This window comes from Limulus polyphemus, unplaced genomic scaffold, assembly GCF_000517525.1.
Source record: "Limulus polyphemus unplaced genomic scaffold, Limulus_polyphemus-2.1.2 Scaffold1421, whole genome shotgun sequence".
Classification (NCBI taxonomy): domain Eukaryota; kingdom Metazoa; phylum Arthropoda; class Merostomata; order Xiphosura; family Limulidae; genus Limulus; species Limulus polyphemus.
This window is the reverse complement of record NW_013667031.1, coordinates 56,254-79,309: the sequence shown is the minus strand read 5'-3', so window position 1 is coordinate 79,309 and position 23,056 is coordinate 56,254. Positions and strand designations below refer to the sequence as shown.

The 23,056-nt window shown below is 32.8% G+C and overlaps 1 protein-coding gene across 2 annotated transcripts in view; it reads left to right on the top strand.

Moving 5' to 3' along the window:
- Nucleotides 1-12,793, top strand: part of LOC106463482 (endothelin-converting enzyme 1-like) — a 76,975-nt gene extending 64,182 nt beyond the window's left edge. For both annotated transcript variants that reach the window (XM_022390989.1, XM_022390988.1), the window contains 3 exons: nucleotides 2,194-2,289; nucleotides 5,926-5,999; nucleotides 8,148-12,793. In XM_022390989.1, coding sequence (XP_022246697.1) covers nucleotides 2,194-2,289; nucleotides 5,926-5,999; nucleotides 8,148-8,250 — 273 coding nt within the window. In that variant the 3' untranslated portion in view covers nucleotides 8,251-12,793. The remainder of the gene's footprint in view (nucleotides 1-2,193; nucleotides 2,290-5,925; nucleotides 6,000-8,147) is intronic.
- Nucleotides 12,794-23,056: the final 10,263 nt, after the last annotated feature.

The window sequence follows — 23,056 nt, the reverse complement described above, 5'->3', positions numbered from 1 at the left end:
ATTCTAAGTATATATATATATATATATATACTTCGGTAATTATTTGGGACTACTTAAATTAGTCGTAATTTTAATACGCATATATTACCGAGAGAAAACGCAACTGAACTCCCTTTAAATTAAGCAATAATAGACGAAAATTGGGTACCTTATATACAATACTTTTAACCGCCTTCAACTTCAGTTTTAGTAACAACAATCCGCAATCAGTATTAACAGTTTTGAATTTCATAATGCTTTTCACACCTCCTGTCCTACCAGCATAAATAACTAAAAACACAACCTTCGTTATATATTATGTAAATAATAAAACTTTTGAAAATGTGTACATTTTAAATATACAGCATAACTGCAAAATGTATTTTATCAAGTGTTTTAATACCATATTTGTGTATCATAATAATCGCGTGACATATGAAAAAACAACAACAAATAATTCACCATTTTAACGCTCTGACACATGCTTTTGAGCTGTATTGGTCGCATGGTGCCTAATGCCAATTCCTGAAGGAGAGTAACAGATTGTGTGCTGGGCGGTCAGAGAGCTATACCACTGGATACAGGAGGTCACAAACAGCCAGTGTCCTCTGACACCCTGAGAGTCTGGTTAAAAAAGAAATGTAATTTCGATTGCCAACTGAGTAACTTATTTTCATATACATATTTTTAATTTTTGAAGTTTTGGGGCTCAAATCCAATTTCAGGTGCTGGAATGGTCTATTCTTTCATTGGGGCGTGTCTGTACCAGCTGCCTAGTGCCGGCTAACAATACGAAGAATTAAATTGTGGCGGAATGCTACATGTTCTTCAAATACCTATAGAATGATAGGTTTCTTTTTTGTGAGTGTAAAACACGTAAATACACCATTTCGAAAATCTCATTGTGTTCTGGGACATTCACAAACATTCACCTGATGTAGCCCTGTGAGCACAATGAGTTGTATACATTTCACGTATATCGTTTGAGGGTTGAAATGTAAAAAATATATATACATATAAAATATAGATTGTTAAAACTGATTTTTGTACAAGACGTTTAAACATTATTTTCTGTTAAAGTTTAAAATTTAATTGACGATTTTTAAATAATTTATATAAAAATATTAATCAGTGAGAAGTATTATCCGGCTTTAAAGTTAAATTTAGTGATCAGATTGTTAATTAGATAATTAAATAGACTTTTCTTACATTCTTACAAATGAAGATAAAAATGCATTATACTTGTCATCAGACATTAGTATTAGGCCTATAATATTTTTAAATATTGTATTTTTTATCTAGTCCCTTAGAAATTTTCAAGAATAAGAAGGGTGTATAATAATGGCATTACAACCACACAAGATAACAATTAGAATGCATTGTTTCATCAGTTGACTTCCCTCGCTGTCATTGTTTTAGTCCATAGGAATAAGGATATATCTTAGGTCAGTTCAATAATCAATCAAGTAATGTGAACGTTGTATCGCTAACCCTAAATAAGTAGGATTTAAAGTAAAGAGGTGGCTAGCGTGAATCAAACTTAACACATCCAAAGTAAACTGGTACTAACATTAACAAAAATTAATAAATCCTTTATTGGGTTATTTTACATTACTAGTACAAAAATAAAATAAATTAGAAATTACCTCCCACTTTAGGGCTTAGTATCCTGTGCTGTGGGAGGTCTCAGTATAACTACATACAAACGTAGATATTTCATACATTAAAAAAACAAAAATGATAAACTTAATATAGTTAGGCTTGCCTAATATATAAATACTTAATAATAGGTACTGTTTAAAGTGGATTGTAATTACATAAATATTTATAAAAATGAAGATGCTTCTTGATTGTGTTGGAATATTTACTTTAATCGAACTACTAGGTTCTAATTTCACAGTTATGTATTCTAAATAATCGTGTTTTCACATTATAAACCTTCAAAATCTCTTAAAGTAAAAACAACGTGCTTTAAGTAACAAAAAACTTAAACTACTTGAATATTTTTTTTACTTATAATAAATAATTTTATTCTTAATACAGGCGCTTTTCTCCATGTTAACCTGCCTATTAAATTGTAGGTTAAAATGCTTTAGAAACGTAAAATTTTAATAATTCAAATACTTTGGAAAACAAAACATGTTATCTTAGCCTACTTAGTAAAGGCGATGTTTTTTAAGTTAGCTAAAACTTAATGTACAATCCACCCTTTAGGCTTACCTGAACTATGTGGCGAAACATGGACAAGAAGCTGGTTTGCCAGGAGTTGAATATACCAACCAACAAATTTTCTTTATTCAGTTTGCCCAGGTAAGTCCTAGATAATTGCTTTATTGGCTTGAGCATATGTTTCGTACAGTTTTCTAGGAATGTTTTTGGCTATTATTTATTCACTATTTGCCAATAAATGTTGTCTTTGTTCCAATGCATAGATCGACTTGCTGTCATTCTACTGAAGCGTTCCTGTAATATATCTTATACGTGTATAGACGTATCTTGAGAATCACAAATGTGATGATATCTTTTTTTCAATATTCCAAGTGAGAACCAGGTGTTTCTTATCTACGAGTTAACTTGAATATATTTTAACCTAACAATTAACCATCTCCCTCCATTTCTCATATACATGGTCAGTACCGAATTAACACATAGGCCATCTAGGACTGGGCCTAGGGCCCTAGCGTTTACCCAAGTAAAAAAAATATTGTTCATAAAACAAGCAGAATAATGGCAAGAGTGAGTTATTATTATTATCACTATTATTTGTCAGGTACTTACTTTTTTAGTAGTATATATAGTAAATAAATATATGGGTGATTTGAGCTAAAGATTCTTCTACAGTACGTGTCTGTGACTAGTTGGCGATAAATTGAACGATAAATGAACAGCATGCACTCCGCTTGTTTTAAAATGATATATTCAAAACAAATTAAACGTATGTACAAAAATTCTTTACACTTTGTATATCATAGTTGAATCTTAAATACTATACAGTTCTCTTCTTCTTGTCAAGTCCACTTAGGCCAATTCAATTGTTTTAGAATTCAGTTGACAAACCAAACTATTTTCCCCTGTTTTTATCTTAAACACTATCAGTGTATAATTCACTTATTCCTTTCCTTTTTTTTCCTTTTATGACAACATATCGGTGTATAATTCACTTACGCTGTCGTTGATTTACCACAGCTGTACCCTAAGCTTCCGATTCTCGTCTGCTTTTCGCATATAGGCCTACTACCAATAATTGTCTGCTTTTTGTCAAAGTCCACACAGGCAGGTTCAATTGCTTTAAAACACCCTCTGACAAGACAAATTATTCTCTTAAAACTTCAGAAACTGTTAATCTCACTTTAACATATTAACCGTTAGGCTATTCACTCCTACGACGGTTAACTTTACGTTTTCTAACCTTTCTCTGACCTGCAATTCTCTTTCAACTCGCTTTACTTTTCGCCCACTTCCCGCTATTTAGTTTCTCGTCTGCTCACCAGCTATTTATACGTCTCTTATTGAGGCGTTCTAGAAATCTCTGTAGCCTCGACATCAATAACTTACAAACACAACTTCCAACAATCGTCTGCTTTTAACTATTTTATTATAAAAAATAACAACAACTAAACAATAATAAAATATGAACTTACTCAATAAATTAATTAATACTACTTACACTAAACAGTCTTTTATATCTGACATTATTATTCCAAAATATTAACTGGACCTAGGGCCTCACTAAACCTTAGTCCGGCCCTGTACATGGTCAGTCCGGATTGTCTGTTTTGTTTATATTATATAAGAACTTGTTAATCGCTCAATAAATACATAAACGAACCCATCATCACGTAACAGCTCATACCTTAAAAACAAGTGAGATTACTTTCACACTTCGCTCAGAATGATGTAAAGAACGGCCGATGTTAGACCGCGTACAACAGATCGAAGCCTGTGTGTATGTGGAAGGCTACATTTTGGCGAATTAATATTGACTAAGCTCAATATCTGTTAACTATTTTTACCACTTTGTGGTTACAATTATGTGTAGTTTGACAATATATAAATAAATACATTTCCATTCGCCGTATACGATCTATTATCAAGTCCTCCAGTGGAACAACGGTTAGTCCACAGACTTACAACGCTAAAATTCGAGGTTCGATTCCCTGCAGTGGACACAGCAAATTGCTGAATGTGCAATGTGGCTCTGCTCTAACACAAACAAACAAAATATAATATCAACCGCCTGCCCCATGGGCGCCCTCTATCATTTTTCGCAAAGCTACTGATAACTATATTCATAAATAGAAAAAAATACATAATTTTAACGGAAAGTAGGGATCGTTGGTTATTCGTTTGTTTTTGCATTTCGCGCAAAGCTACACGAGGGCTATCTGCGCTAGCCGTCCCTAATTTAGCAGTGTAAGACTAGAGGGAAGGCAGCTAGTCATCACCACCCAACGCCAACTCTTGGGCTACTCTTTTACCAACGAATACTGGGATTGACCGTCACATTATAACGCCCCCACGGCTGAAAGAGCGAGCATGTTTGGTGTGACGGGGATTCGAACCCGCGACCCTCAGATTGCGAGTCGAGCGCCTTATCCACCTGGCCATGTCGGGCCTGGTTATTCGTAGAATTGCTATAAAAAGTATCCAAAACAAATTTTAAAACCTATCTAACTTGTATCACTTTACTTGTTTGTGTGCTTTTTATTGCAGCATTTATTTTGTTTTGGATACTTCTTATAGCAATGCTACTAATAACCAACGATCCATACTTTTCGTTAAAATTTTAGTTTTTTTTTCGTGTTTATTTGTTCAGATTTTATATGTCCATAGAATGGGCACAAAATCTACAAACTTCCAGTATAGCCATATCCCTGATAGTTATAACTTTTACAAGAATTAAAACCACAATCACAAATTTATAAAATGTAATCCTTACTTTAGCCTACTGATAAATGTATAAAGCTGCCAAAATAGAGATTAAATTTTATAAATTTGTGATTGTGAAATTAATTCTTGTTTCATTACTTTTTGTAGCAGGATTCTTACTTCATTTTGAAATTCATAATTTTTAATACTCTTGTTTGTATCCTTTTTATGTCATACCTGTATAAAGTATATATCATACTTTACCTTTAGAAACTGTCGCGTGTCTATAAATCGATACGTACCAACACCTGTTGGGTTGAATTGGGTTTAAAAGATATTTAAGACGTGCATGATATATTTACCATTTATAAAAAAATATTTATATATTTATCGGAATATCAAAAGCGGATACCCTCAGATCAGTCAACTAAGCTGGAGAAATCTTGTAGAGATAGTCCGAGCCGTTTAGGTTCTAGCGTCGCTGACGTGATCAGGTAGATAGGTAGTAGACCAAAAAGTTGCTGTTTTATAAATTTTTGAATTGTTATACCTGAAATGTTAGCGACCTTTTAAGCGTATTATTAGTATATATGAGCATAATATATCATAACCAATACTTTGAATGGTCGGTTTATCGCTTAGGAACTCAATAGGGTGGTTTTCGGCGCGAGAATTATTTGATAACCTTGTCGATCCCTACTATTAAGTACTACCGTACTTAATAATATTAGATTATTCCAACAATCGGAATTTCTCTTTTTTCCTGTTTTTAAAAAGCTTTTACATATCTTAAGTCTTTAAATGAAATAAAACTTTACCAGATACCTATACGATCAGAACTTTTGTTGACTTGTTAAAAGCCATTGCCATTCTGAAATACTAGCGCACTTATTATTAATTGAGTTTTTTTGTTTCGTAACCTAATAAGACGTCATAAAATCTTTAATTAATAGGAATTTTACAAGCCTCTTCAGAATAAAATTCCGGTACTATGTAGTAGCAAAATTTTCTGTTATTTTATTCAAGAAGTATTAATAACTATTTCACATTAAAATTTTTCAAATTTGTGCTCATTAGGTCTGGTGTGAAGTATTGAACAAAGATGGATATATTAAATACACCACAGATGGCCATAGCCCAGGACAGTATAGGTAAGGAGAATAAGTGTTTTTATATAGATATGTTGTTTGCACCACCAATCTTCATGGATGTATTAAATACACAACAGATGGCCCTAGCCCGGGACAGTATATGTAAGGAGAATAAGTGTTTTTATACAGATCTACTGTTTGCACTTATTCTCCTTACATATACAGTCCCGGGCTATGGCCATCTGTTGTGTACTTAATACATCCATGAAGATTGGTGGTGCAAACAGTACATCTGTATAAAAACACTTATTCTCCTTACATATACTGTCCCGGGCTAGGGGCCATCTGTTGTGTATTTAATACATCCATGAAGACTGGTGGTGTTTTTATACAAATCTACAGTTTGCACCACCACTTTTCATATATCTTATGATAATATAGTTGTTGTCCTTACGTAGGTAACAATTACAGAGCATTTTATTGAATATAACAGATTAGAATAGGTGCAGTTACTGGAAGGATAAGCCTTCTTCAGTAAGCTACAGATGAACTGATAAGGTACAAATTGGGTATTTTAAGGGAATTTATGAGGAAAACCTCATGCCATGAAAAATATAAAACTTATAGGTTGTGCAAAAACCAAATCCAAAAGAAGCATTATTTATGTATAAAAGGTACCAATTCAAACCTTCATTTACCCTAATGTATTAACATCATTAACATGAACAAAAACGAAGGTTTAACGCTACAGAACCGAACATGCCAAAAATATTCAAAATTTAGAGAAAGTGACTTTGAGATGTAATAACTCTCTGACGACCATCAGACTCGTTAGTGAATCCAGAAAAAGGCAAGGAAGAATAGTTTATGATAAAGAGAATATTAAACTTTTATAAAAAAAATATAAATTGTTTGTTGTTATGGATTTCGAGTAAACTACACGAGGGCTATCTGCGTTGACCATCCCAAATTTCGAAATTATAGACTAGAGAAAAAGCAGCTAGTCAACGCCGCCTACCACCAACTCTTGAGCTATTCTTATATAGACGAGTTGTGGAATTTGACTGTCACTCTCATTTGCATTGGCAGCTACTAGGGTTATCTGCTGCCATCCCTAATTTTGAACTACTTGCCAGAGGAAAGGCAACCAGTCGGCATCACTCTACCACCTACAATCCACGCAAAGGGATTGACTGCCACTCTTATGAAGCACTACCAGATTAAAGTGTGATGAATATTTTGTTGTATTTTACGTATTTGAATCGGGAATTATATATCTTTACCAAAGGACCATCCCGCTCCCATTATATTAATAAGAAATTAATTTGTGTATTGATAGCATTTTAATTGCTTGTATTGTCCTCAAAACATCTACAACAGATCCTTATAAGTTGTTATGGTTTGTTTTACGCCTCCCTTGTAGTTTCTATGGTTAAAAAGTGTTTTTTTTATTGTGGAAGAATATTATAATGGAAAGTGCGATATTACTATAAGCCAGCAATTATTTAATCGCCAACAAATTATTATTATTTTTTAACATTGAAATTAGACCCTGTATGGCCAGTTGGTTAGGAAGCTTGACTCGTAATCTAAGGGTCGTGGGTTCGAATCCCTGTCCCCTCAAACATGCTCGCCCTTTCAGCCGTGGGGCGTTATAAGTGACGGTCGATCCTACTATTCGTTGGTAAAAGAGTAACCCAAGAGTTGGCCGTGGGTGGTAATGACTAGCTGCCTTCCCTCTAGTCTTTCACTGCTAAGTTAAGGACGTATAGCGCAGATAGCCCTCGTGTAGCTTTGCGCGAAATTCAAAAACAAACACTGAAATTATACTACTGAATAGAACAAAAAATAAATAGGTTAATTCATATTATTTGTCTTTTGTTTCGTTTTACATTTCTAAGGTTTCCAGATAAATTGATGAAAAAGTAAGGCGAAGGCATGAAAAAAAGACAGTGTTCAATCTATTAATAGAAAAAAAAATCAATAGAAATGACTGTCAATGCTTCACACGTGTTTTGCCTTTGTGTAGAATTCAAGCTCTAATTATCAGCTCCTGGGAAGACTCTCCTAGTGATTTTTCCGTAAATACAGCGTTTAAGTGTTATGTTCAACGTCTGATTGCGTTTTTATAGTGTAATTTCTTTATAAGCAATATTGCCCTCATCCTAGTAGTAAATATCATTATAACTGTAACGTTCTTGTCTCTAGGGCGAATGGGGCACTTCAGAACTCTCCATTCTTTGCTGAAGCTTTCAGATGTTCTTTGGGCTCGCCAATGAATCCTGAGAACAAATGCGGACTTTGGGGCTGATTGGTCACCAAGGAAAAGAAGTGTCGCCCAATTGACTGGTGTTAAAGTAATATTTTATCATCGACTGGTTGCTACTGATAACAAGACAAATGCTAATTGGATGCCATAAGCAACGGTTTTAACATCAGATCCGCTGTGTATATAGTATAACAATAGACAAAATCATACTTACTGGATTTCTTTTGACAGTGAAATTTGTTGAAAACACCATCTACAAATTATTTACAAAATTAAAGATGAAAATAACTTTTAAATAATGCTAAAAGAAATGTTTAAAAAATGCATTAGACTATTTGCCATTGGTCAGGCTTGTTTAACAATATTAGTATGTTCAATATGTACAACTTAACAGAAATACGTGCTACTTTTGGCACTAATTTGAAAATATTAATTGCTGTCTAGAGCATGATAATAATCTTATATTTAACAATCTTCAATTTGAAATTTTTAAGCCCAATATTTTGAATAGACACTATTACTATTTCATTTACTACAGGACTACGATGTTACGTATTTGGGAAATAGACAAGCTATAGTTTAAAACTAATAATAAAAATGATGTACAATCTCTTCTTTTAGAAGTCAGATGAATCTTACGTTATTAACAACTTACGATCAAAACACATATACCAGGACTTAAAAGTGTTTTATAAGATAACGAAATCAATCATGTACAACTAACAGACCTGATGTAATTAATGGCATATCAGTATATCAGAAATCTGAAACTTATAATAATTAGACTTGTTGAATTTTCAGTTGAATATCTTTGAAGTTAATGATACTTTTCAACAGTAATTCCAATTCAACTGTAATGCAACTCATGATGATCGGCCAGCTTAGGAGATTAGGCTATTGTCTATGTAGTTAAGCCAACAGTGCAAGGTAATTTAAATAAGCTTAAAAATTAGTTTACAAAATGCATCCAAAATTATCTTAAACACTGTAATCAATTATTTTAACGAAACTACCTGTAATAAAAACAGGCAGGTGAAGGTAAGAAAGCAGTAATAGTTAGAAAAACCCTACATCTCACACTCTGTGCAATACAAAAAAATTTTTTTAAATCATTGGCGCTAAATGAGTTTTTTTTTTTTTTTTGTCAAGTGAATTTTGAAAGGTGGCTAACAGCAGTCGAAACACAGCACAATCCAATTTCAAAAAAAGCTCTTGTCAAACTCTCCTAACATTTGTACATTTCTATCTAACCTTATTCAGTAGATAATATTGTAGAAGTTCTAAGAATGTAAATATCTCCTAAAATACATTTTAATCTAACCTTATTATAGAAGAGAATCTTGTATAAATTCTCCTAACATATATACATTTTAATCTAACCTTATTCAGAGAAGAATATTGTAAAAGAAAAAAAAAGAGACAATTTACAGAATGAGTGTTACTTAATATCATTAAGTATGTCTTGTGGATAGTAACAATAATGCTTAATTATTAAGTTATATTCTATGCTTATATTTGAAGTATAGTATATTTGTTTGCAAGGTAAAGTGTAACATTTTAGCCTTTAAAAGCATATTGGCACAGGATCCCTTTTCAATCAGTGAATTAGATAAAGACATTATTTTAATCTTAATATTGTGTATTACTTAACTTATATATATATACGTACGTATTACTTAACTTATATATCTACGTACGTACCAATCTCTAGGTTGTGTATTTCTTGAATTCTTATCTACGCGTGCACCAGTTTCTACTTTGTAGACTTCTTCAATCCTTATCTATGTGTGTGTACCTATCTCTAAGTTATGGATTATTTTAATCCTTATCTAGACGTGTTCTTATCTCAAGGTTGTGAATTACTTAAATTCTTACAAGTGTAATAATATATTGTACTATAATATAAAAATTAATATGTGTTCTCCACACAAATTATGAGAGGAAAAATCGACGAACCACAAACAACAGTTAGCATGTTCTACTGTTTGTATTTTATTCTCTATTTTAGATACCATATTAGTTGAATGGGTAAACGACTCCTAATTTTAGAATAAACGTTTATGGAATTGGGTTTTAACATTATGCTTGTACGTGCACTGGTCACAAGTAACTGTCAGTTTTGTTTGTTAATCATAAAGCTACAAATGGGCTATGTGTGATGTGCCCACCACGGGTATCGGAACCCGGTTTTTTAGCGTTATAAGCCTTCATACTTACCGCTGAGCCACAGTCTGAACACTTGTCCGTGTAGCGTGACTAGAAAATATTTTAAGGTTTATAGGTAGAATAGGCTACACATTATAATTTGCTTGGACGTTTCAGTATTAGATTCATACGCACAACATTGTACGTACATGTACTTCCCTTTTGGATACTCAAGATCTTAGATTACACTAATATTTTCTACTAATTTAGGTACAATAAAGAACTGGTTAATTTCGGTCTCAAAATTAAAAAAAGAGAAGTTGAAAACCCTTATCATTCGTTCATTTAAATCTGTTCAAAATGCCGAGAGCTTGTGGAATTTTTATCATAGGGTTGGGAAATGAATATTTACCAGGAAACTATTTGGGTTAACATGCTGTAGTTTTATTAAGCTACTCTTACAGAACTAGAAAAGGAGTGGCTTGTATATTGCACTTGGCTAGACTGAGATTTGATACAAGTTCCTCAGACTGCGAGAGAAATATTGAAGAAAACCCTCTTTAAACTATGAACATTAATTGCTCTTAATCGGTTACCATTTTTATGAATCTAAAACGGTGTTATATCAGAATTGTCCGTCAGGTTGTTCTTACAATGATGAATTTGCTCTTTAAATAATTTATTGATATAGGACTTGTATGTGACGATTTGAATGAATTAAGTGCAAATGTATATATCTGTTTTTAGAGCAGATTTCATGTAGTTATGTTTAATATTTCATTCTACTTTTTACTAACACACCTTTCTTTTTCAATTATGTCATTCTACTTTTCACAAATACACCTTTCTTTTTTCAATTATATCATTCTATGAACTGTCCTTTATTTTTCATCTAAAGCAGTATATCAACCACGTACATGTACACAATCATGTCTTTTATTTCTTACAGGAGTACTGTTAAAACTAATTGTTGCACTTGGAAGTTTTTGAAATACCAACGTGATAGTTTAGGCTTTATTTTGTGTGATAAATACAGGTAGACTTATAAGTCAATCTTCAAGTAGTTTCTAATAAAATTACTGTTGCAGTGAGACATAGTCTCTTTCTATTATATTATATATATATTAAACTTTATTACAAATATGTGTCTATGTATACTCAAAGATAGTAACAACGTTTATATTATAATGACACAATACGAAGATTATGAACCTAAAAACTGAAAAAAGTGTTTAGGTTACTAAACATTCAGAAAATTAACAAAATTATTTCTTCTATTTCCAGTGTGATAAGCAAAAGCCATTTGATGTTTTTATTGTGGTTATCTTGTATCCAAAAACAAATAAGTTAAACATTAGTTCTGTATGTGCTGTTGAAATTTATATATACATTAGTCTCTTTGAATTAAATTAATTCCTACTAATTCTTGATCCATCACAATGATAACAAGAGTAAGCAATACCTGATTTATTATAATGATATCAAAATCAAGTAATACCTGATTCATGACAATGACAGCAAGATCATCAATTCTGGGCAATGAGATCATGATAGTTTATATTTGATGTGATTAGAGTTGAGGGTGACGAAAGTTTAAACTCCTGGGCAATAACTTGAGTTTTCCAAAAAATGCTTTGTAGGACTTGCATCTTAACAAGCTCCAGAACTACATAGAGATCAAACTTTTTTGGACTAGATGTTTAGAAAATAGATACGACCGAAATAGGTAACTATTTATTAATGTTATTTTTTTCTGATTGATGAAAAGAATGAACAACAGTATATATGTATAAACCTTTACTATTTAAATAGAGAAATCGTAGAGACCACTCTTTGTTAAATGGATATTGTTAGTGATGTCAAACTTGTACATAAACAATCTTTGAAAAGAATGAATAATATATATAAAAACTTTACTATTTCAATAGAGAATCATAGAGTCCACGCCTTGTTAAAATTGATATTGTTAGTGATGTCAAACTTGTACATGAACAATGTTTCAAATAAATAAATAATATATATAAAAAACCTTTACCATTTCAATAGAGAATCATAGTGTCCACGCCTTGTTAAAATTGATATTGTTAGTGATGTCAAACTTGTACATAAACAATATTTCAAAAGAATGAATAATATATATATATATACAAAACCTTTACTATTTCAATAGAGAATCATAGAGTCCATGCCTTGTTAAAATTGATATTGTTAGTGATGTCAAACTTGAACATGAACAATATATCAAGATAACGTACAATGACTTAACACTAGCTTGGTCATTTTTCTTGAATACCAGTTTATTGCTGTTAGTTTTGTTGTAGTTAATAAATACTGCAAATATTATAAGTTTAGAACTTGCTTTGTTAACATGTGTCTAACCAACAGTAATGTATGTTAATATTTTGTACTTAAAATGTTTAATAAATGTTCATGTTGCTGTTGATGTTCGTGTTTCATTTTTTTTAACGTAAACAAACTTACAGAACGGCAACAATATTTCTATTAGTTATTATTATTTTTACCTGTGTTATCACATAAGCTATTTGAAGATAATCCAATTATTATTTTTGATTACAAAAATCACTCGGAAGTTAGCGCTTGGAAATGTGTTGGGATTCCCTTGCAGTGTTGCCAAGTCTCGCGAGAAAAATAAGCGGCACTGCCGTTTGAAACAAGCAGCACTGACTTTAAAAGCTGGTCTTTTATGGCTTACCTTCAAAATGGCGATTTGCGCGGCTTAATTGGAATATAAAATGTGTCAAGTAGGTGCAGTGTCGTAGCATTAAGTATACTAGCACCTGTCAACATTCATCTACAATTAGTCAGTATCAGTCTGATGCAGGCCTTGATGCTGATATCATCTTCGCGAGCATGGTGCTTTATTGAGAACCGATGAAACATTTACCACTTTGCTGGATGAAGTTAAGCTGATTCTGCAAAATACTACAGGTGATGATAACAGTGTAACAATACAAGACTATCAGCCTGCAGAAAAGAGAAGACGTCGTGAAAATTCTGGTTTCAAAGACTACATTGTTGATCATCTGCACAGAGATAACACCAATTTGTCAGAAAATGATAACCTCAAAAGATCGTGGTTCTGTCTAATTGACAGTATCCTGGTTGAGCTTGATGAACGTTTCTCGGAGAAAAATTCGCATCTTATTCGTGTCATGGAGTCACTAGATCCCGAATCAGAACATTTCTTAGAGAAAGACCGAATGAGATTTCTCGCAGACTTGATCGGCCTTGAAATGGACAGCTTTGTTTTGATTCGGATTGATGTTGCCAAAAAATACATCAGTGACCACTGGAGGAAAAACGACAAACATAACCTGGTGTCTGTTTTGCAACAGCTTTTCCATTTCAAATCGAAGGGCTTTCCAGCCATTACAGAACTGTATGAGGCAGCATTAACAACTGGATCCTCAACTGCAACATGTGAAAAAGTTTTTTCTGCTCTGACAAATGTGCTTACAGACCTCCGTCAGTCGATGTCTCATGAAAGACTGGCGAACTTGATCCTCATCGGGTTTGAGAAGTGCATTCTTGATGATATATGTCAGAGTGTTGATGGGAAGCATGAAATATTGAGAGACTTCAATTCTATTCAGACTAGACGATTACAGTTGTTTTAATAACAAAATGTGGACTTTATTTACATTGCTTTAATTAATTACAAGGGTCCAATCAAGTTTCCCTGGGACTGACTCGTGCTTTCTGTTTTGATTAACTTACCAGTTCATATCTAACTTAAGTTCTTTTTGTCGGATATCAAAAATTTTTTCACGAGTGAATTCGCTTATGAATTAATAAGGAACATCAATAAATGATAACAAAATTTATAAAGAAAACTGAAAATGATTACAATGTACTCGCGCCCTTTGAGTTTGTCATTGCGCCCTCAATGTGTGCGTCCTGGCTACGACACTGAGTGGGTGGCCAGAAAGCTCACGATTGTGGGTGCGTCTTTTAATTGAAGTGGAGTAGAGATAGAAAGACTCTAGAATTGTGATGATGTGTAAGCTATTCATTGACTCAGTCAATCACTGGAACCACCCCTACAACCATTTTACTGCGTGTTAAAGTCAGCTATTACAAAGAAAGCCCAAATAAGCAGCATCAGAATAAAACGAGCACAAAAACCGCAACGCGACTTTAAGAAACAACAAGAACAAACCCAATCCCACTTATTATAAGCTAACTTAGAAACACTGTTTCCTTGGCTCCAAGCTATAAACGTTTTTCATGTTAGGCACCCACTATTTAGCAGACTGAGGCCTACAGTCAATATTTTAGTAGATGATTCCACTTGAATTTCGGAAAGAAAATGTATTTCTGTTCAGGAGCTCAAACTGAGATTTTGTTTAGGCAAAACTCTGTGATAAATTTAGGATAAAAAATAACGAGAATTCTGTTCTTAATCAGTTTTATTTTACTTTATACTAACAAACGTATAATTTTCTTCTTATAAAAATTCTTGTAATGTCAGAATCATTGTTTTTGTTTAATGACAATGATTGTGTTATGTGGCTAGATTATGTCGTGTATTAATGTTTCAACATTTCAAGACTCAGTATTTTATTTAAAGATTTAGCTAGATTAACTCACCATATTAATATGTCAAAATTTCAAGAATAAATTTTTAGTTTCTGGTTGGCAATAGCCAGTACAGTACTTTCCAATTTGGCGTTAACACCAACTACTACAGTATTTCCAGTACAGTGCAGTGCATTTCAATTTTTGCTTAACGCTAGCCAATTCGGTTTTAGCTATTTCTGGCTTGTACATTGCAGTGCGTTTCAATTTTTGGTTAGCATTAACTAGTTCAGTATTTTCAGTTTTTAGCCAGTACAGTGCAGTGTATTCCAATTCTTGGTTAACGCTAGCCAGTTCAGTTTCTGGCCAATAAAGTACCTTCTAACTCTGTTCTCTAATTCTTACTGAGTTGAAGGAAAAGACCACACACGATACAAATATAAATTTATCGTTATTTTCCTACAACGCAAGTGAAAGCCGAGAATACAAATATGGTGGACAACACTTCTCTCTCTCTTACTATTGATGGACCTTACCGGGAGGAATTCTGGATTGAGACTGGAAGAGTACGACGTTGTACATACAAAACAATAACAATATTCCTCTCAGAGCGCGGGCACTGGTTAACCTAAGGACTACATAGCCCCAGACACAACCTGAACCTCGTGTAACTTGGTGACGCAACCTTGACCTTGCGTAACTAATAGGAAATAAGGTCAGTACTGCACAAAGTTACTTTTCTATCTGTGAATGTCTATAAGAACTCTCCATGCACGTATATCCGAAAAAATTAATATTTTGGTAAATTAAACAGTTTAATTTTCTGAGCTACGAGAAAATACTACACATTCCAGTTTTTGATTAGTTACCCAGTGCTTCCCATTGCGTTTTGGTTAATGCTGGCCAGCACAATACATTACAGTTTTTGGCCACTTAGCCAGTACAATACATTTCAGTTGTTAGTTAGTTAACTAACAACTTGTATTTAGTTAACTGGAATAATATATTCCAGTATTTGATTATTGTAGGCCATGTAGATAATCTCTTCTTATAAAGAATATGACGCAGACTGTTCTCTGTGCTTGTTTCGTGATTTTTAATGGGAATCAGTGGTCCTCCAATCGTTACAAATGAGCACCTTGTTAATGTGAAGCAGTGGTCCTCCAATCATTACAAATTAGCACTTTTTCCAGGTTTACGTGAGCAATATCCTTCAAATAGCTACGGATATTTTCTTGAAGTTAAGACCATAATGCTCTGCGAGATACATTTTTATAACTATTTTCAGTTACCTCGTGAAAGCGCCACAAAGAAGCTCCTTGAAAATACGACTTTCCTTGAATGTCGTTAATATTTGTATACGAATATAACACAAGTCCCTTTCAGCATATTACTAGAAGCATACATGGTTTATAAATTACCTTAGTTATATATGTTCTTCATTATGAGGATTATTTTGTATTAAGTACAAGCCTAAATCTTCTAAACTGGTGCCCCCAGTGGCACAGCGGAATGTCTGCGTAGTTACAACGCTAGAATCCGGGTTTCGATACCTGTGGTGGGCAGAGCACAGATAGCCCATTGTGTAGCGTTGTGCTTAATTACAAATAAACAAACCTAAACTGCCAGAACCTCTTGAATTATCATTTTTTATGGAGATTAAGAACAATAAAATAAGTGTAAAAAAACATTCGTTGAAAAGTTCAGACATTAATTTCTACTTAATAGTAATAATAATAAAGTATCCGAAAATCAATCTTCCGATAAACACATTTTATAAACTGAAACCATTTGCACTTTAAGTTAATGATGTATTGAACAATACGATTAAAACAAATGTAAATAAAACTAAGTAACTAGAGCGGGCAACATTTGGTTTGAAGTGAATTGAGTATTTTCATCTTTACCTCCATCTAAATACCAACATTATATATATATATATATATATACAGCCTCCTGGTATCTCAGCGGTAAGTCTGAGGGCTTATAAAACTAAAAATCTGGTTTCGATATCTGTGTTAGGTAGAGCATAGATACCCCATTATGTAGCTTTGTGCTTAACAAAAAAACAAAAAATATAGGGTTCCTGGTGTGCCACTTCTGTTAAGTACCTTCAAAAATACAAATATAACTACTTGAGGGTTACCTGCATTAGCTATCCCTAATCTTAAAGGCAGCTAGTCATCACCCACCGCAAATTCATGGGCTTTTCTAATCAAATAATGGGGTTTGATAGTCACTCTTATAATGCTCCTATGACCCCAAGGTAAAGAGAGTGATTTATTTATTTATTGTTCATTTTGGCGGTAAAGGAGCGCATAACCTAAGGAACCTCGGATCCACAACCCAGCACGCTAACCACTAGTTATGATAATAAATTTAATAAACTAAGCAGGTATTACTTTCAAGCAGTTGTTAAGTATGAATAAATGGATATAACGATGTCATAGTACATATGAATGTTACGTAAAAATATCATTAAAAACAATGGAGACGTTGACTCTGCTACATAATGTGATTTCGAAATAGAAAAGAGTGGTTACAATGAATAAATAATTATCATAACAACGAAAAAATAAAATCCCCAATAAGCACCATAATGCAATCTTATATCAATGGAATCTGTAAAACAAAATTCACAATCTATATGCTCGATACTCGGATATAACAAACACGGAATCTAAAGGAACCAGGGGCGGATTGGGCTGTCGGAACATCGAAAAAAATTCCAATGTTCTATCAGAAAAAACTGATAAAAAAAACACAACATAAACCGGGCTTAATCGGCGCCCAATTTCCCGTTAATTACTTGCTTTTGTGGTCATACAGGTCTATGGTTTACAAAGTTGGACTGTGAACTAAAAGCATTGCACAATGTATTCTTGCTTAACCTGTAAACAGTATGAATAAATATATATAAAAACATATAGATCATGGAACATTAAACGCAGCACCCTTCTCAGTTTATTCAGGCATTCTTCTTCCCTGATTTTATTGGAAGGCCGGGATAAAAATAATTTTCTCGGAATGATTTTTGACCCAATCTGCCCCTGAAAGGTACTATATAATGGAATATTAAAACCAGATGAGAAATTATATTTGGAATTTTTTCACATTCATTTATCTGTAATACATATACTTGACTACTTTATACATAAATCAGTGTGCACTCTAATTCTAGACTCTACGGTTTTAATTGTACTTAGGATGGCATCTGTATCGATAAACCATCTTAGAATGTAATTAGAATCTTAGAACCCCGAATTAGAGGAGACACCGATGAGAAATATTTCGACAGGACGAAGAAACTGTTACTTCAGTAACTTCCAATCAAAATTCAAGTCATAAGCAATCCAAAAAATTACACCACAAAAACTAAAAAGCATTTAATAACATTTTTATCTCAACTTACAATTTTTGACATTTTTCTTCCACACACACACACATATATATATATATATATATACAATGTTTATTACCTCTCCTTAATATACTATTACAGATAAATTTTACAGAGATAGTATAAAAAAAAGGTAAGACGTGAGAAACTATACAAGAGGTATTGGTAATTTCACATTATAGGCACATGGGCTAAATGGCTAGTTGAGACATCCCTCAGGTATAGCAGCCCCTAATTTTGAACTACTGACCAGTGGAAGGACAGCCAGTCAGAAGCACCTGCCACCACATGGCTTTGGCCAGTATCTGGGATCAAGTAATGGAATTGACTGTCATTTTTATAATACACCCAAATTAGTAGCATTGAGGCTCAAACCTTGGACCTTCAATCCACAGCCTGCATGCTAACCATTAGACCCACATTATAAATGAACTGATGATTGATATTCGCGAGAACACTGTTATTGGGTTTAAGTACAGAATTAAAGACTCATGTGAAACGACTATACAGAAGGAAACAAAATCATTTTATATAAACTTAACAAAAATTCAAAGAATAGACACTGACCTTGTGTACTACAACCCGTGCTTCTACCAGTTGTTTCAAAATCAGCTAGATAACCCTTGTACACAATAATAAATTGTTTATATTTCTGTTAAAAGTATATGCACAATATGTTAACATCATGAAATTAGAATTCACATTTATACAATGCAGTGTGAAATTTCGAAGTGATTACCGTTAATTCATTGAACTAGTCTCGACATTCGAAAATAGGAGCATAACTTAAAAATACAATTGTTACTTTATGTTGACAAGGTATAATAAAACATTATCATCTTCAGCTCTTTGCCCAAGAAAGTTATAGAGTAAATCCCTATTTGAGAAGTTTCCTTATATTTTCCATTTTGTTGAGTGATGAAGATAGTTTATCCTTAACTCCTGCCCACTACAAGCTGAAAAGATAATTCAAAAGTTGTTAAATGAAACTGAATAATTACAAAACACAAAGCTGGCAAGTGTGAATATATTTGGTGGATTTTCTGAAGAGTGTTAACAGTGTTTATTAAGGCTATAAGGACTTTGTAATAACATTCTTGCACAAAGAACTGAAATTACAAGGAGCTATTTTGTTAACTGATTATCTATGTATAAAATTGAAAATCTCTCTGTTTGTTTGCTTGCTTGCTTGTCCACCTCTTTCACTGCACAGGACACACTTCCCTCACGTGAAGATGTGCAAAACGACAATTTTCGTGGATATACGCGTCGATCGTCTGCTAGCCAAACCACTAATTTTATCGTTAACATGTTTTACATGGTTGTGATTCAACGCAGACTTAAATTTTTTGGTAAGTTTGAGTTTACATTTAATTTAAAATATAGCATTAGAATATATAGACCTATTTAGTTATAGATCATTAATTACAGATCTACTAATACATCACACACAAAATAAATGTATGCAAAATTAGAATGCCGTGTGTGAAAAAGCAAACAGTAGGCCTAGCCTATAAAATAACATTATGCCGTCTGCCATAAAATAGACTATAGGAAATAAGTAAATTTTAAATTATAATACTTATTGTGTACAATGAGATTAAAGTCAAATCAGCATAACTGGTAGAGCAGTTGCATGAGATGGAAGATGGGTTGAACCTGGAAATTGTATTTTTTTTATTAGCATTAGAATAGATAGGCCTATGTAGTTATAGATTATTAATTATACACCTACTAATACATCATATATTTAACCTCACTCATGGAAGAAATGTATGCAAAATTAGAATATTGTGTGTGAAAAAGCAAACATTAGGCCTAGCCTATAAAATAAAATAACTACTGGAAACAATTACGGGGAACATATTTTCATCCCACATATCCCATTTATTTCAACTGATGATGTCCTCTTCAGTGTCAAACGCCTGCAGTTCCCAGTGAAATGAAATACATGGCCAGCCTCTGAAAGTAGTGGGACTTGAATTGACATCACCATTCTTCTCACATGGTCAACTCTACGTTGGACGTTCAAGAGTGGGGAACAATAAGGGCCTATTTATCCTTGCCAGTAATGGAAAAACAAAAAACGTCACTCATAAAGGAAGCCCTGATTTAAAACAGGTTCGTATTATATTTTCAAAAATCAAACATAAGGTTGTTTTTTTTAATAAATTTACAAACTATTTTTTTACCTATCAAAATATGGAACTGGGAAAGAGAGAGAGAGAGAGTAGGTTTATTTTTCGGAAACCCGGGTAACGTTGCTAGTACATAATACATTTCAAGTTTAAATAACAAGTACAGACAAAAATTTTCTGTTAATAAATAGTATACAGACAGACACACACACATATTAGATGCAAAAGCAAATATTATATCAACAATATGAAAAAATTCAACACCTATCAACAATAACATGTAACAAAGTTCCACATTTCAATTGAGTTTTCTACGGACTTCTTACATTATTCTATTTGGTTTAAAGATGATATTTCAGGTTCCATGGAATCCATAACATTATATTGAAACAAACAAAAACACCAAGAGAAATCTCCATATAGAACACACTGTATAAATCCTTTAAAACAAATTTTGCAATATTCATCCATGAACATTTTGGCTAAGTGTAACTTTAATAATGTAATTACAGCTGAATAGATTATTTTTAGTAAATAATTGGCCCAGACAAAGTCATGTAACAATCCATGTTAGAATACACTGTAGAAATACAAAAATTAACAATATCAAAGTTAAAAAAATTCTAATTACATGAAACTTGCTCTATTCATTAAAACAATGTAAGTTTGAAAGATAATCAAAGTATTACATAAAAGCTTTGATACAGTTACTTTCTGACCAACAGTGCATGAAGAAGAGAATTAATATAAAAATCCTCTTGAAAATTACTGTATGACTAATTACAGGAAAAGAATTATTCACCAGTGCAAAACAAATTATTACATCTTCTACATGATACAAGCAATGAAGGATTCTGCTTTACAATTAGCAGTTTTAAGTTAGACATCATCACCATGATATTGATTTAATAAAATTATCTAAAATTTATTCTATAAACCTAAATGCTTTGTAGAAAAAAGGAAGAAAAAATTCAGGCTCAAAATTACAAGGACTGTCAATAAAATCAAAAAAAGACTTGTACTACCCAAAAGTTTGTTTGTTTGTTTTGAATTTTGCGCAAAGCTACACGAGGGCTATCTGCGCTAGCCATTCTTAATTTAGCAGTGTAAGACTAGTGGGAAGGCAGCTGGTCATCACCACCTACTGACAACGCTTGGGCTACTCTTTTACTAATGAATAGTGGGATTGACCATCACTTTATAACACCCCCACGGCTGAAAGGGTGAGCATGTTTAGTGTGATGGGGATTTGAACTCGCGACTCTCAGATTGCGAGTCGAGTGTCCTAATCACCTAGCCATGCTGGGCCTACTACCAAAAAGAATACAAACTATAATCTGACATAACAAAAAAACATACTACCAACAGGAATACACACTATAATTTAACTTGAGGAAAAAGGCATTCATTAAATAATAAAAGTACCAGCATATTTAACTAAACATCACATTTATTATTGCAAATGCCAATGCCAGATTATTAACAACACAGAACCTAATATTTTCTCTTTATCCAAAAGGTAGTTTTTGTTAAAATAGATGACAAGAAACCAAAAGAAAAATAAATTATTTGCTAAGCAACAAATGTAAAACTATATTTGTATCCTTTAGGCATTTTTAAAAGCATCAATATATGAGGAAGCTCAAATCTACCTTGCACACATTTAATTATAAAAGTTAATGAAAAGGGAAATAAAAGTAGCTGAAGCTTCTATCAGGTAACAGATAAAAATGTTAATAAATTATTTGTTGCCGAGTTTATAATATATGATTTTAGGAGCATTATGGTTTGCATGTAATTTTTCTAAACTTATAAACAAATAGAGAAACAGAAGTTTCATTATTTTTCATCATTTCACTACACTTCTCTCCAAACATTCAAAAGATGGAATTAGCACATAATACTGACATAATCTGTAAAGCACCGTTGCGCTTACCATAATGAAATAATAAAAACATTGACTGTAGTGTTTGTCTGGCAATTACATTCAATACATCAGTTTTTGGTAACAAAAAAAATAATAGTTATAAAAACGAACAACAATTATTATATTTTTAATCTTATAATTGTTTTTAAAATTTATTCAACTATAAACCTTTCTATAGAATCTCTGACTATGAACAAGAATATAATTTATTTATTTATGAATAAACAAGTTTGTTTTTTGTTTTTGAATTTTGCACAAAGCTACACGAGGGCTAACTGCACTAGCCATCCCTAATTTAGCAGTGAAAGACTAGAGGGAAGGCAACTAGTCATCACCGCCAACTCTTGGGCTACTCTTTTACCAACAAATAGCGGGATTGGCCATCACATTATACTGCCCCCATGGCTGAAAGGGCGAGCATGTTTGGTGGGACAGGGATTTGAACCTACGACCCTCAGATTGTGAGTTGAGCGCCTTATCCACCTGGCCATATGAATAAACAAATAAATATTTTAGTTTGACAAGTTATATTTATAGATTATTCATAAATTCACTTTCCTAATTTGGCACGGTCTAGCAATCTCTTATATATATTGTACAAAAGGAGTGACGAACAAACTATGAATGAGAAGACTATTAATACTAGGTGAATCCATTCTTAAATGTTATTATTACACAGTTGTTCTTTACAGTATTAAC